Raw genomic sequence first — 13,899 nt, 5'->3', positions numbered from 1 at the left:
AGCTGCCATTTTGCCTCCTGCTGGACGTACGAGCCAGCCGCAGTACCTCAGGATCAGAAATTGGCCTGTTTGTCATCCACGCCTTTGCAGAGGTACGAGAGTACCAGCTCATAAGCCTATGGTATCGTTCGCGTTGGTGATCTAGGTACTCGTACATTAGCTGTGTTTGGGAGCCACCATCTCGTACTATTCTTATCCTTCTCGGGCACTCACAAAGCTGCTCAGTCTCTTTTCTTTTTTGTTTCCTGCTAGCTGCTATGCATGCCGACCTCCACCTTTCTTTTAAAGTATCCCACGCTTTGATATTACATTCATAATCGCTTACTGATGTAGCTATTGCGGTTTTGAGTTCGCTTAGAGTCATCTGGTCACGCAAAGAAGCAATGTCTAGTTTCCACATATCGGTGCGTTCACCTGGCCTTCCTTCGAGGTTCTGCACGACAGTGAAAGCTCGATGATCTGAAATGTATCCTGCGTCTGCAGGAAGATCGAGGATGCTGCATTGGACAATTTGCGATGTTAATTCAGGGGGGAAATACATTCGATCTAGACGACATTGCGTTTGCCTTTGCTGCCATGTGGCGCCAAAATTTTCGCCATGCATGTGTACCCAGGCATCTGATAAATTGTATTCTTTCACTATACGAGATAATTCAGCTGCATGCGCATTGGAAGCGTTTTGCCTTGGCCCTCGCGAGTCGCGCATAGGGTCGATCACACAATTAAAATCGCCAACCATGAAAAATGGATGGTTGTCTAACAAAAAAGGGGAGAGTCTAGCAAAGAAGTCATTGCGATCTTGACGTACGGCGGGCCCATAGACATTCAATGCCCGAACTTTCCTCTCGCCCCAAAAGAAATCAAAAGCGATCACACGACCTTCTAAATCAAATAGGCGGTGACTACCGTGTAGAAGCACCCTACGAAAAACAACAACTCCTACACCTCGACATCGCCCAGGGCTATATGAAAAATATGCTTTTACAGAAAATTCATCACAAAACTTTTTAACTTCCTGCTTGTTCCTTAAGTTACACTCCTGAAGAAAGACGAAATCGACTTTTTTCTCGCGGGCAAAATGAATTACTTCTCTGTGTTTGTCTCTGCTACGAAATCGATGTGCGTTAAGTGTCATTATGTGCAAATACATGGTGAATGAGTAAGTTGCGTACAAAATCGACTAAGGCAAATGGCTTACCATAGGTAAGTTGCGCACTGAATGGGCGTCGTACATCGTTGCAACAGCCAGAACGCGGCCAAGTAAAAAAGAGCATAGGAGCATCACAGCAGCGAACGTGAAACAGGCACTGATTATGTTCCTCACACAGGTTAGTCGGAAGCAAGCTGATTCCTAAAATACCAAGGTTGCAGAGTCTCGCACAGGGACGGGAACGCGATTTCTGCGCCAAGCATCGTTCCGTGAACGCTGGGTCAGCTTCGTAGTGGGGAGTAGAGGAAAAGCAGCCCTTACGGGCAGCAGGAGCGGTGTAAGGCGCCATCGTTAGTACGTCTCCGAATCGGAGACAACGTCCATGGTAGTGGTGTCTCGTGGCATTTTCTTGCATTTCTTGGAGGGTGTCGAAGTTGGTTCTGATGACGTAGAACTCTCTGAAGACAGAATTCTTTTGGCGTCTTCAGACGCCGTTTGCGAGCGCGTGCGTCTCTCTTTCACCGCCGCACTGGTACTACTTGCAAGCGCTGTCGTTGTCTTGACAACCGGCGTGATCCTCGACGGACCGGCCGAGACTTCGGAGATGCCGAGATGGCGTCCATCTGCGTCCTCGCCAGCGTTCGGTGTTGTAGCACATGTAAGAAGCCGTTCTCGCTGTGATCGCGTAAGCGGGGCGTCTAACGCAGGCTCCTCGTCATCTTCCGTTGCCGACGACGACATTATGGCAGGTAGCGTCTCGTTGCTCTCCGCGTCAGTAGAGGGAGAAGACGCTGCGTCGCTCGCACCGGCGGACGCTGGCGTCGGCACCTCTGGTGCACTTTCTTCTTCTCCTGGTTGATCGGTGGTTTGCGTCTGCGCTGTTCCTTCAGGTGCGTTGTCCTCCAGAGCTGGTTGTGCGGGCGTTGCTGTTGCCACCGCAGCAGCATACGAACGTGGTTGCACGCAGTCAACAGTGGCGTGCTCGCCATTGCAACGTCTGCATGGTGCATTGCACGTTGCAGTGGGATGGCCGAAAATGGCACATCGGGCGCATCGAGATGACGTGCAGGAGGCTCCAAAATGACCTTCTTCGCCGCACTTGGAGCACACTCTCTTCATTCCTTTGTATTCCAGCATTACCCGAAAGCCAGTCACCGTGATGAAATTCGGTGGAGGTTTTACCATCTCGAGCTTGACCAGTCGGCTGCCATTGCTGATGTCCGTCCTGTCCTTGAAAACAACATCGGAAATGCCTCGGCACTTCCCATACGGTGCTAGTGCAGCAGTCAGGACGTCGTCACTGACACAGGGTGGAAGACGATACACCGTCACATAAACCACTGGAGTGCCCATGCGTTCCAGCGGTACGATCTTGTTGGCGAGTAGCAGAGAGCCTTTGCCGCCATCTTGGCTGCCTGAGCCGCGGACCGGACAGCTGCCAAGAACTTGTTGCCGCCGTGATGTTGCAGATACTGCAAACCTCCGGCACCTACGACTTCTTCGACGGAGTCGATGATGGCGTCAACCGGCGTTGAAACGGGCACATTGAAGAGAAAGCACTGGGCTTTCGTAGGGCGTTGCACGGGCGCTGGCCTGTCCATGACTGCTTCACCTAAGCAACCACGACGCAATGCGTGGTGCCCAGGCTGATGACACGTATGAAAAGATGCGCCGAGAAAAAACGAGATCTTCCGAAGCACTTTCTTCCCACTCCGTTCTGTTTTTAGGTGGATATTTTAGCCGTGCAGATATCATTGGACATCTTCCTTTCTGTCACTGGTTTCAGAGCAAATCCTTAAGTTATTTTCAAATTTTGTGGCACATCATTATAATAATACACAGCCAAAGGTAATATTTTAGGCGAAAGTTTCGAGCTTTAAATTTCAAATTAGCCTAGGATTTGCAATAACTGATCAAAAGAACGTGAGCTCCTGGCAGATTTCAGCTGTCACGGTCCTCTTTCAGAGAAGAAGTATAGGCAAACTGTGGCTTCACCTGTGCTGGTAAGAAACTGCGGGGGCTGCCACTCCAGTAATTTTTTAAAACCTCCTTGGCAAGAACCTGGTGACCTCAGCTCTAATTCTCGTGCATTTCCGCCCTGACAGGCCTGTGTGTCTCAGCTGTGACGCGTCACCTTTTGGCATAGGTGCAGTTCTGGCGCACGAAGATGCTGATGGCCGAGAACATCCCATCGCTTTTGTCTCACGGAGCTTGTCAAAAGCAGAACGAAACTATGGTCAACTTGGCAGGGAGGACCTGGCACTCGTGTTTGGTATAGATCGGTTCCACCAGTACTTGTGGGGCATACCGTTTGAAGTATACACTGACCACAAGCCACTTCTCGGACTGCTGGGTGCCAACAAGCCTGTCCCTGTGCAAGCATCACCAAGATTGGTCAGGTGGGCGCTCAAGCTATCCGCGTAGAAGTACGCCCTTGTATACAAGCCTGGAAGAGAACTTGGCCATGCTGATGCTTTTAGGAGACTGCCACTACCGAACGACAGCAGCGCACTGCCTGACCCTACCGAGATTTTCATGTTGGAGGAGACCTATGCACAACTTCTTGCACCTTCTGTGGTGGCACGAGCCACCAGGAACGATCCGGTTCTGGGTCACGTGGTGCATTCTTTATTGAAAGGAGAGAGCCTCCCAGCTGGGCCAGAGTAGAACCCTTTCAACAGAACTCAGTCTCCATGAAGGCTGCTTACTATGGGGATCAAGCGTCGTGGTTCCAAAATCACTGCAGGCCCAAGTACTTGGATACTTGACGCCAGACACCCTGGTATTGAACAAAGCAAAATGATTGCCAGCAGCTATGTCTGGGGACCAGGCATAGACAATGAGATTGCCAACAGTGTGAAAAGCTGCGCTACGTGCCAGGCTCAATCAACAACGGGCTGCGCAGCCGGTCCAACGGATACCATGGCCGTTTCCGCACCGACCCTGGTCACGGCTTCACATTGATTTTGGGGGACCATTTCTTGGACACACGTTCTTAGTCATCGTGGATGCTTTCTGGAAGGGGATAGAAGTTTTCCCTGTGTCATCCACATCTGCAGAAGCTACCATTTCTGCCTTGAGAATTGCATTCGCTCAGCACGGCCTCCCTGATCGACGTAATAGTCTCTGACAATGGCCCTGTGTTGGCCAGTGCAGAGTACCTAACTCGAAACGGAATACGCCGCATGCTTGTACCACCGTATCACCCCGCCTCAACGGTGCAACAGTACGAGTGGTACAGACCGTAAAGAACAAACTTAAGAAGTCTGGCTCTTGCGATTTCAAAACACCGATTTCAAGGTTCTTATTTCATTATCGGACAACCCCACATGAAGTACCTGGTCGGCCACCACATGAGCTCCTAATGGGGAGAGTGTTCAAGACTCCGTTGGATGTCCTGCGGCCTAGTCTACACGCATCGGTGCTCTTAAAACAACTGAAACAGAAGTTGAATGCTGACAGAGGGTCACGGCAGGCACCATTACTCCAACCAGGAGATGAAGTGTATGCAACAAACTTCCGCACAGGTGCACCATGGGTACCTGCCAGTGTTTTGGACGTCAATCCACCGTCGGCCCATTTCCTTTGTCAAGACGGTTCGACATGGAACCTACACAATGACCATTTGCGCCTTGCACAGACAGTGCCATTTCGTCCTGCTAGCGCAGAAGCTTTTCCTCAACTGGAGCAGCCGCTCATCCATTCTCCAGCTATCCCGGATGTGCTTCATGAGAACGAACCAGACATACATCTCCCAGCTGCACCCGACGTGCTACATGAGGAACAATCGCCTGGAAGTGTATCTGGAAGTAGCTGTGCCGTGGACAACCCTGCCATGGCTGCAAGTTGAACTCCAAAGTAGCGGCGTAGCACAAGAACTCGAAAACCTGTTATCAAGTACTCCCCGTAGCATGTATCTTAAGAGGGGAGGAGTGATACAATGTTAAGTTACCGGAACGCAGAGCCCCCAAGAATGATGGATGATGGAGCACCTACGACCAAATAAAATAAGAACATTAAATAGAATTAGAAACGGCATAGCAAGCAGCTTAACTCTTTATCGGAGAGGCAAATAAAACAGATGTTGTGTAGCACGTGGTTTTTTGTTTCTTGGTTAATCCAGCTGCGATAGACGCGGCTTTTATAGCCTGATACAATGTTTAGTTGGCGGAATGCAGCACCCCCAAGCAGCGCTGCCCTTTCGTGTTGCTACCACGCCATGCCTAGCGGGCAAGTGATAAGGGGCCGCGGTAGTCGGTGTTCTGGTTCAGACGCAATAAACATGTGAGTTCTTCAAGACTAGGTGTGCTTGGCCTACTTCTTCAGTGGCTACGCTTAGCGGGCCAACTACTAAGCGTGCTTGCCTGTTTCTTCGGTGGCTGCACTTCGCGGACCAACATGGTTCACATTCAATGAGCCATACGCAATTGTATCATAGCCTGGAAGGAAGAGTTCTCTAATGAAATACAGATAATTCCACTGTTATATGTGTAAGTGCCTGCATGCTACCATGCATAGGGATCAGGCTCAGAAAGATTTTAGAGGAAGAGGGGGGGAGGGGGAAAAAGGCAACAAAATATGCGATCATGATATGTACGGCCGAGCTGACGATTATGGTTTTGATGTAATCAGGTTAGAGCTTCAATATTCCTGTAAATATCTTGAAGGAATGAAAAGAATAAAATAGATACTATGACGTTGCCTTGATGGAGAAGACAGAAGACCCAGTATTCTTCCTAGATCTAGTGAATTTCAGGTAGCCGACACCACTCTACTGAAATAACTTGTCCTATCTCCCCCGTGTAACCTGCCCAATGCAACAAAATGTGTTCCTGTGCTCATAATGTACCACATTTATCAAAATAAGGATTGGTGGTCCGTCGAAGACAGCACATTTAGGTATTGTTTGATACAGCCTTCAGGCGAAGCCAATAATGCATTGTCTTATGGTTGCAGGTAGGCTGATGTGAAAATAGTGATTTTATGGCAAAAATTGACAGGGATGGAGCGAAAGACTCAACGTTTACGCAATTGTCTTTCGTAAGCGGTGCTGATTAGCCAGTTTTTGTAAACATATCCGTCTCCACTTTCTTAAATATAGGCGTCTCCAAGCGGTTAGGTCCGCTCTTCTTTAACATATGGTAGTTTCCAGCAATCAATTAGAAACTAGAATATTACAGTGGGACTAGCCACAGTGGCTATATGATGAGCGTAACCAATGCCCCGGGTTAATGGTTATTAGCTCAGCTCATGGTGCATGTATCAGCATCATCCGCAGCAGCCTACATTTATATCCACTGCAGGAAGAAGGCCTCTCGCCGCGATCTCAAATTACCCCTGTCTTGCGCTATAGCTGATTCCAACTTGAGCCTGCAAATTTCCTAACTTGTATAGTCAACCACGAATGTTTACGGCCCACGCCATCTCAGAAAACGTTCAATTCCCAAGTAGCCTGCAGGAGTAGCCAGTAAGTGTGCATATGAGAATGGTGTTAGCATATTATAGTCGACGCCCGAAATGCAAATACCTGGCTGCGCTGTGAGGCTGCGGTGATATTCAGCTTTTTAGCAGATTTCATGGTCCGTAATATTTTGTAGTATACTGTATCATGTAGGGCCCCTTTTGTTTCTGTGAAGATGTCCAATGCCCCTGATGATTGCCAAAGCATGTGCAGAACGGCTTATTTTGTAGATAAAACTCAGCTGCCGTGGTTTCTGTTAAACATTAGACAACAAATGATGTGCTGACCAGAAGACAATACGTAAAAACCACGCGATGAACTCGGTCAAGAGTAAGAGTAATCAGTGAACATATGTGTCAGACCCGCGCTTTCCTTGGGGATATGACCCATGACGACATGTAGAATTACGACACCAGCCATGGTTTTCTTGGTGCTGATACTGGGAATGAACGCGTAAAATAGGACTCGTAAGGCAGAAAGTGTCCAAGCCAAAAATTTATCAGGAATCACCTGCGGCCCTTGCGCAATGAATGGTGCAGAAATTCCTCAGACGGCTCTCCAAAAGCGTGTGCGAAAGTAGTAGCTATGTGCCCAAGAAAGTGTTACCCAGTTTTAGTGACATGTCGAAGATGAATGCGTGTTATTTGTTGTGCACACAAGATGTTAAAAATCAGACATTTTGCTGCCACATCTGTTCTGACGTTGGATAATCCTCATGGCAGGCCAACTCATCTGCGATGCCTCGCGTTTCTCTTTGCTAGTTAAAACATTCGCTACAGCACCGATAGACAGTATTATGGAACGCCGAACACGTAAGCTTCATCTAGGAGCACCGTCGAGTGGCAATCGCAGCCCCAGCGTGATCCGGCCATCTACTGAAATTATAACGGCAGCGCAAATGGGAAGGTGACACAGAGAACAGAAACCCATAGGCCAAGCGCTGAACTAACAACAGTTGGTATTTCAGCGCTTGTCCTGTGTGTTTTTATTATCGCTGTCACTTTTCCATTTGCGCTGTCGTTATAGTGAACATCAACCTGCCCGCCCAGTTTCCCAACATACCTAAGGGTAAAATCTCGCGATTCCATAAATTACCTTGCAGGGTTTGATTTAAATTACAACAAGCCTCCTCATGATATTTCTTACAGGTGACCACGCTGATACTATACCCGACGCACGGCCTGCACATCGTTCAGCGGGGCCTGCCACCCACCCTCGACGTGAGCAGTTTGCGAGCAGTGTACATCGCCGGAAGCTCCATTCCACAGCAGGTGCTCAGGCAACTCGGCCAGGTGTTCCAAGGCTGCCTGATAATTCACGGTGAGCTCAGCATCTCAGAGGCGTGGCCCTCATGCTTGACTCTTGCTTCTTAGACTCGGCGCAGCGAGAATTATTAGGTCTTCATGGGCAAAGACCATGACAGAAAGAAAGAAATAGCTGGCAGAAAGACATGACAGAAAGAAAGAAAAAAATTGGCAACTACCACCGAGAGACCCACAGCGCCTTCCTGCTCCAGAAAGGGAAATATGGTACATTTATAAAGGATAGTCCATAGGAAAACTAGATGACTCGCTAGCCTTAGTGCCAAGCACATGCCAAGCTCACCTCTAATTTTTAATAAATCTTTTCTTGGGCATGTTGAACATACAACTAGAAGCACACACACGCGCCCAGACATACAGTGCCGACTCCCAACTTATTTATTGCTGCAAAAACCGAGCAAACCTGCAATTTCCGCGCACGCGATACACAAGACATGACGTGAGTGAAGGCCATTCTACATTGCTACATGGCGCTTTGCGTGTCCATAATTTTGTATCTGCCATCTAGAACAAAAAATTATGTTCACCTATCATGCCTGTGAGTGGTTTTAATTACTTTAGAATTAAACAGCGGACGCGCTTAGCTGAAGGTATTACAATCAAAGCTAAATTCCAAAACATTCTTCACGTCTGCGCTTATCTTGCATTAAGCCAAATAGTTTCCTTGCTAGCCCGGTGGAAAGCTCTCTTGGATCTTGCACTGACCACTGAAGCCAGCAATATTACCCAAGTATATTGTTTACGGTTTTCTGGTGGCCACTTTTCACAGGATAACAAATGTTACAATGTTATCGCTCGTTGAAAGATGCACATTCATATGTCTGTACATTTTCGAATGTTGTCGCTGATTCTATGGCGAAAGAATCTTTGCTTAATCGAATTGCATGCGATGAGCGAATAATGCTGCTCGTTCTCTACAGAAGACAAGCACCGGCCGTTATCCTGGAATGTGCGATGAGTTATGTATAAGAAGCCGGCGCTCTTGACGTAGGTCAGATTTTCGACGATCGATGACTATGCAAGCCACATTCGTTTTGCTTTGTGAGCTGTTTGCCGTACTGAGCTCATGTTTACCTAGTAAAGTGGGTAAATACGAAATTTTTTGAAGTTATGTTTTTAACCTTCAGGACAGCATGACATCTGGTGGAGTGCTGCTGCGTTCATGTTCTGAACACCTCTGAAAAGGCGTGAAGCAAGCCCAAACCCCCAAGACAATGCCCACGTCGACACGGATGAGCCAGCTAGCCATAGGATACAAAGATTCGCGCGGGAGCACGGCCTTTTATCTCCGAAAAACATGAAGCTCGCGGCCAAATCAACTTCCACACTATCGAACAAAATCCCACGGTGGTTTCTGAGTGGCTATGATGTTGAGATGCTGAGCACGAGGTCGCGGGATTGAATCCCGGCCACGGCGGCCACATTTCCATGGGGGCAAGATACGGCGTGCCTCATAATGAGATCGTGGTTTTGGCGCATAAAATGCGATAATGTTTTACAGCGGAAGATGTTTTGGGCTCACTCGAATAGCCGTTTCGGTTCGCGATGGTGTCCGCCGCCGCTTCCGCCTCCGCCGACAGCGTCCGGCGAACCTAACCGCTATCACCGGAAATGCGAAAAAAGCACTCGGTTCCCGCCGGGATCAAGCCCACGCCCGCTGAGTGGGAGCCAGATACTCTACCACTGAGCCACGCAAGCGCTTCCTATCGGGAGCCGGAAAATGCCCTTTAAAGCAGGCGCAGACGATCCGAGCCTCCGCCAGTATGGTGGCGCCATCTAGTTAAGGTGCCTGCAAACGCATCGTGCGCAGGCGCAGACGACGCGATACCCGCCACACCAGGCGCGCAATAAAAAAACATAGAGTTTCTAACTCTGACACCTAGAGGGTAATCTGGCGCCACCGTCTACGCGAGTTTCTTAAAGAGCGATGTGCCGTCATGGGAATGACGGGATATGTGTCTGTGAGGCTTGTGTTGGCTGGTGTTATACGAGGCTTCGTCTAAAACGTGGATGTGGCTACACACATAACGCGTTCTTAAAATAAAATCTACATAAAATTCTTTCATTCACCCATATTACATCTCTCAATAAAGTTTACTGAACTACAATTCAGAACCAAGCGAAGAAAGGCAAGAACAGACAAGTTGTTCCGAAGCGAGCGATAATCTTGTCGTCTGCCCTCCAATTTTAGCGGCCGGGTGATACTTTTTACGTTTCATATAATTGTACATCCAATAGCAAGTGCTCAAAATTAAGGAATACATGCTTTTGTGTAATCATAAAGCTAAAGCAGCTTTTTGCATGCTGTTTTAGCAGAAAATAAATTATTGTGACAGACGGAACGGTGCTAGCCAGGCGCGTCTTCAAGGCTTTCTGCCACTCCGAAGTCACAATATACCGGTATTCCCAAGAATACCACAGCACAGCAGCGCCAGTTTTCCCTCTAGGTAATATAGTGAGAAACTCTGTAAAAAACGACATCCACAGCCTCCGCTAGTATGGTGGCTCCATCTAGTTAAGATGCCTGCAAACGTAGCGTGCCCGACATGTATGTTCAGTTGTAAGGCTTGATCGGACTCAGCAGATTGCTGTGAAGAGAGCATTATAAGCCGCAGCTCGCCGTCGACGCCGGGGGGGGGGGGGGCAGTTCATATCGTTCTCGCCAAAACGAGGTGAACAGACTGCCGCAAAGACCCTGTTGTGCGTGGTGCCCAAATTGGAGCTACTCTTGAGCCGCTCCACCAGCTTACACTGTGACTGTGCTGCGTGTGCCGCGCAGGCCTGTGACGTTTTTAACTTCCAAAGGGTCTCAACCTTCAAAAAACTAGAAATATGCGGACAATTTACGCCAAGTACACTTCTCCTTGTAAGAAATCACCATAACTTGGTGTGACAACCGGAAGTCTGCGCTACGACGTGGGAGCTGTCTCGATGAAGCAGCATAAACACCTTGCTAAGAGGTTTAATAGCAACGGATGCAGGCGAACGGGTAGCAGTCACAAGCGTTCGGCCAAGGACAGCAACCACGAGCTCATGCCGGTGGCGATGCTGCTGAGGCACAGGTCACTCTTCTTCATTACAATCGCCCTCCGCCGAAAAAGGCGCCATCCTGGCGGCTTAAGGCGAAGACACTACTAGTGGGTCGTAGTACGGCTTAATGCGACAGACGTGGACAAGTTCGCGGCCGCGATTGCGCAGGTCTGTCGGTGGCTTGAGGGGCTCCACGAGGTAATTGACGGATGACGTTTGCTCCAGAACGCGGTAGGGTCCGAGGTATTTCGCGACAAGTTTTGCAGAGTGGCCGGGTGTGGTAGCGGGTACCCGAAGCCAGACCAGAGAGCCAGGGGAAAATGTAGGTGCAGAACGGTCGGCTGGTTGACGGATTGCTGCTGCCACTGGTCCTCGGTGGAAAAAGAGCGGGCAAGCTGGCGGCATTCCTCAGCATGTCGAGCAGCTTCAGACAGCGGAGTACTTTCGGACGCATCAGGTTTATATGAAAGAATTGTATCGAACGTATTAGATGGTTCTCGGCCATATAGGAGAAAGTACGGGGAAAATCCAGTAGTTGCTTGGGCCGCAGTATTGTACGCATACGTGACGAAAGGGAGAACTTGGTCCCAATTTGAATGATCAGAGGCGACGTACATTGATAGCATATCACCAAGAGTACGGTTGAAGCGTTCTGTCATGCCGTTAGTTTGCGGATGGTACGCTGTACTTGTGCGGTGAATGATTCGGCATTCGTCGAGTAGTGCCTTCAAAGCATCGGCAAGAAAGGCTCGGCCTCTATCGCTCAGAAGTTCGCGAGGGGCACCGTGGCGCAGAACGAAATGGTCTAACAGAAACGATGCAACGTCGCGGGCGGTGGCAGTCGGCAGAGCGGCGGTTTCAGCATAACGGGTCAAGTGATCCACGGCAACAATAATCCAGCGGTTCCCTGCTGGAGTGGATGGTAGCGGTCCGTATATGTCAATACCAACACGATCAAAGGGACGACTAGGGCAGGGAAGGGGTTGTGACGGGTAGACTTGTCCGGGAGGTAATTTTCGGCGTTGGCACTGAGTACAGGAGCGAACGAACTTTCGCACGTAGTTATACATGCCGCGCCAATAAAATCGGAGGCGTAGTCGAGCGTAAGTCTTGAAGAGGCCGGCATGCGCGCACTGTGGGTCGGCGTGGAAAGCGTCGCAGATAAGGTCACGGAGATGTCGGGGTATCACAAGAAGCCACTTGCGTCCGTCAGAAAGGTAATTACGACGATAAAGAAGGCCATCGCGAATGCAGAAGTGGGTAGCCTGGCGGCGAAGAGCGCGAGATGGTGAAGAGGTGGATGGATCAGAAAGGATGATGATGAGAGCACTGATCCAGGGATCCTTGCGCTGCTCCGACAGCATGTTGTGCAGTGCATGTGATTCAAATGCGGGCTCAAGGGCGGATAGGCAAGCGTTGTCAGCTGCGACCGGTGAGCGAGAAAGGGCGTCAGTGTCCGTGTGTTTGCGGCCAGAACGGTAAAGAACGCGGATGTCGTACTCCTGTAGCTTAAGGGCCCAGCGAGCAAGTCGGCCAGAGGGGTCCTTGAGGGTGGACAGCCAACAAAGGGCGTGGTGGTCAGTGATGACGTCGAAAGTGTGACCATACAAATAAGGGCGGAATTTCCCAAGGGCCCAAATAATGGCTAAACACTCTTTCTCTGTAACCGAGTAATTAGCCTCGGCTTTTGTCAGAGTTCGGCTCGCGTAGGCGACGACATATTCATCGAACCCCGCCTTCCGTTGCGCGAGCACGGCACCGAGTCCTACGCCGCTGGCATCGGTGTGGACCTCGGTGGGGGCGGCAGGGTCGAAGTGGCGGAGGATAGGTGGCGAGGTTAGCGGGCGGCGTAATTTCGTGAAGGCGTCATCGCAGGCGGGCGACCAAGCTGAAAGTTCGTTGTTGCCGCTTAGAAGGTCTGTCAGGGGTGCAATTATGGATGCGAAATTTCGAATGAAACGTCGGAAATACGAGCATAAACCAACGAAACTTCGAAGCTCCTTTAACTTCTTCGGTTTTGGAAAGTCAGAGACGGCGCGGAGCTTGGCTGGGTCCGGAAGAATGCCGTCTCGCGAGACAACATGGCCAAGAATGGTGAGCTTTCGGGCACCAAAACGACATTTTTTTAAGTTGAGTTGAAGTCCCGCGTCAGTGAGACATTTCAGAACGTGCTCGAGACGGCTGAGATGTGCATGGAAATCAGCGGAAAAGACAACGACGTCGTCCAGGTAGCAGAGACATGTGTTCCATTTGAGGCCGCGCAAAATATTGTCCATCATCCTCTCAAAAGTGGCTGGAGCGTTACACAGGCCGAAAGGCATCACGGTAAATTCATATAATCCGTCAGGCGTCACAAATGCTGTTTTATGCTGATCAGATGGTGCCATAGGGACTTGCCAGTATCCGGAACGTAAATCCAGCGAAGAAAAGAACTCCGCTCCCTGCAAACAGTCGAGGGCGTCGTCGATGCGCGGTAACGGGTAAACGTCCTTGCGCGTTATCTTGTTCAGGCGTCGGTAGTCGACGCAGAACCGAATAGAGCCATCCTTTTTCTTAACAAGAACGACCGGTGACGCCCAGGGACTGTTCGAAGGCTGTACAACCCCGCGCTTGAGCATGTCATCTACCTGGTCATCAATTACACGGCGCTCCGAGGCGGATACCCGATAAGGGCGTTGCCGTAGAGGTGCATGACTGCCGGTATCTATCTGGTGAAAAACGGTTGATGTGCGACCCAAACCGGAAGCAGGGCTGTCAAAAGAGGCGCGGAACTTCTGAAGCAGAGCGAGCAGCTGGCTTCTTTGTGAAGATGACGTTTCATCGTCGATGGAGCGGTTGAAAGCGTCGCGCAGGGACTGATCAACCGCAGGGTCACAAGAAAGTGCGCTAAGGTCTGTAGGAGTAGAAGCCGCAGGAGCGTCAAAGATGCAAAAGGT

General features: G+C 49.8%; 2 protein-coding genes across 2 annotated transcripts in view; one reads left to right on the top strand and one right to left on the bottom strand.

Moving 5' to 3' along the window:
- LOC119466640 (uncharacterized) overlaps window positions 1–13,899 on the top strand; it is an 89,352-nt gene that overhangs the window by 60,930 nt on the left and 14,523 nt on the right. Inside the window, exon 7 of the mRNA XM_037727158.2 lies at window positions 7,760–7,931. Coding sequence (XP_037583086.1) covers window positions 7,760–7,931 — 172 coding nt within the window. The remainder of the gene's footprint in view (window positions 1–7,759; window positions 7,932–13,899) is intronic.
- LOC125940634 (uncharacterized) lies at window positions 1,441–2,852 on the bottom strand. Its single transcript, XM_049657039.1, is given in 2 exon segments — window positions 1,441–2,547; window positions 2,550–2,852. Coding segments are annotated over 2 exon segments (1,248 nt in total). The 5' UTR covers window positions 2,752–2,852; the 3' UTR covers window positions 1,441–1,501.

This window comes from Dermacentor silvarum, chromosome 10 (assembly GCF_013339745.2).
Source record: "Dermacentor silvarum isolate Dsil-2018 chromosome 10, BIME_Dsil_1.4, whole genome shotgun sequence".
Lineage (NCBI taxonomy): Eukaryota > Metazoa > Arthropoda > Arachnida > Ixodida > Ixodidae > Dermacentor > Dermacentor silvarum.
This window is presented reverse-complemented; position numbering and strand designations above follow the sequence as displayed.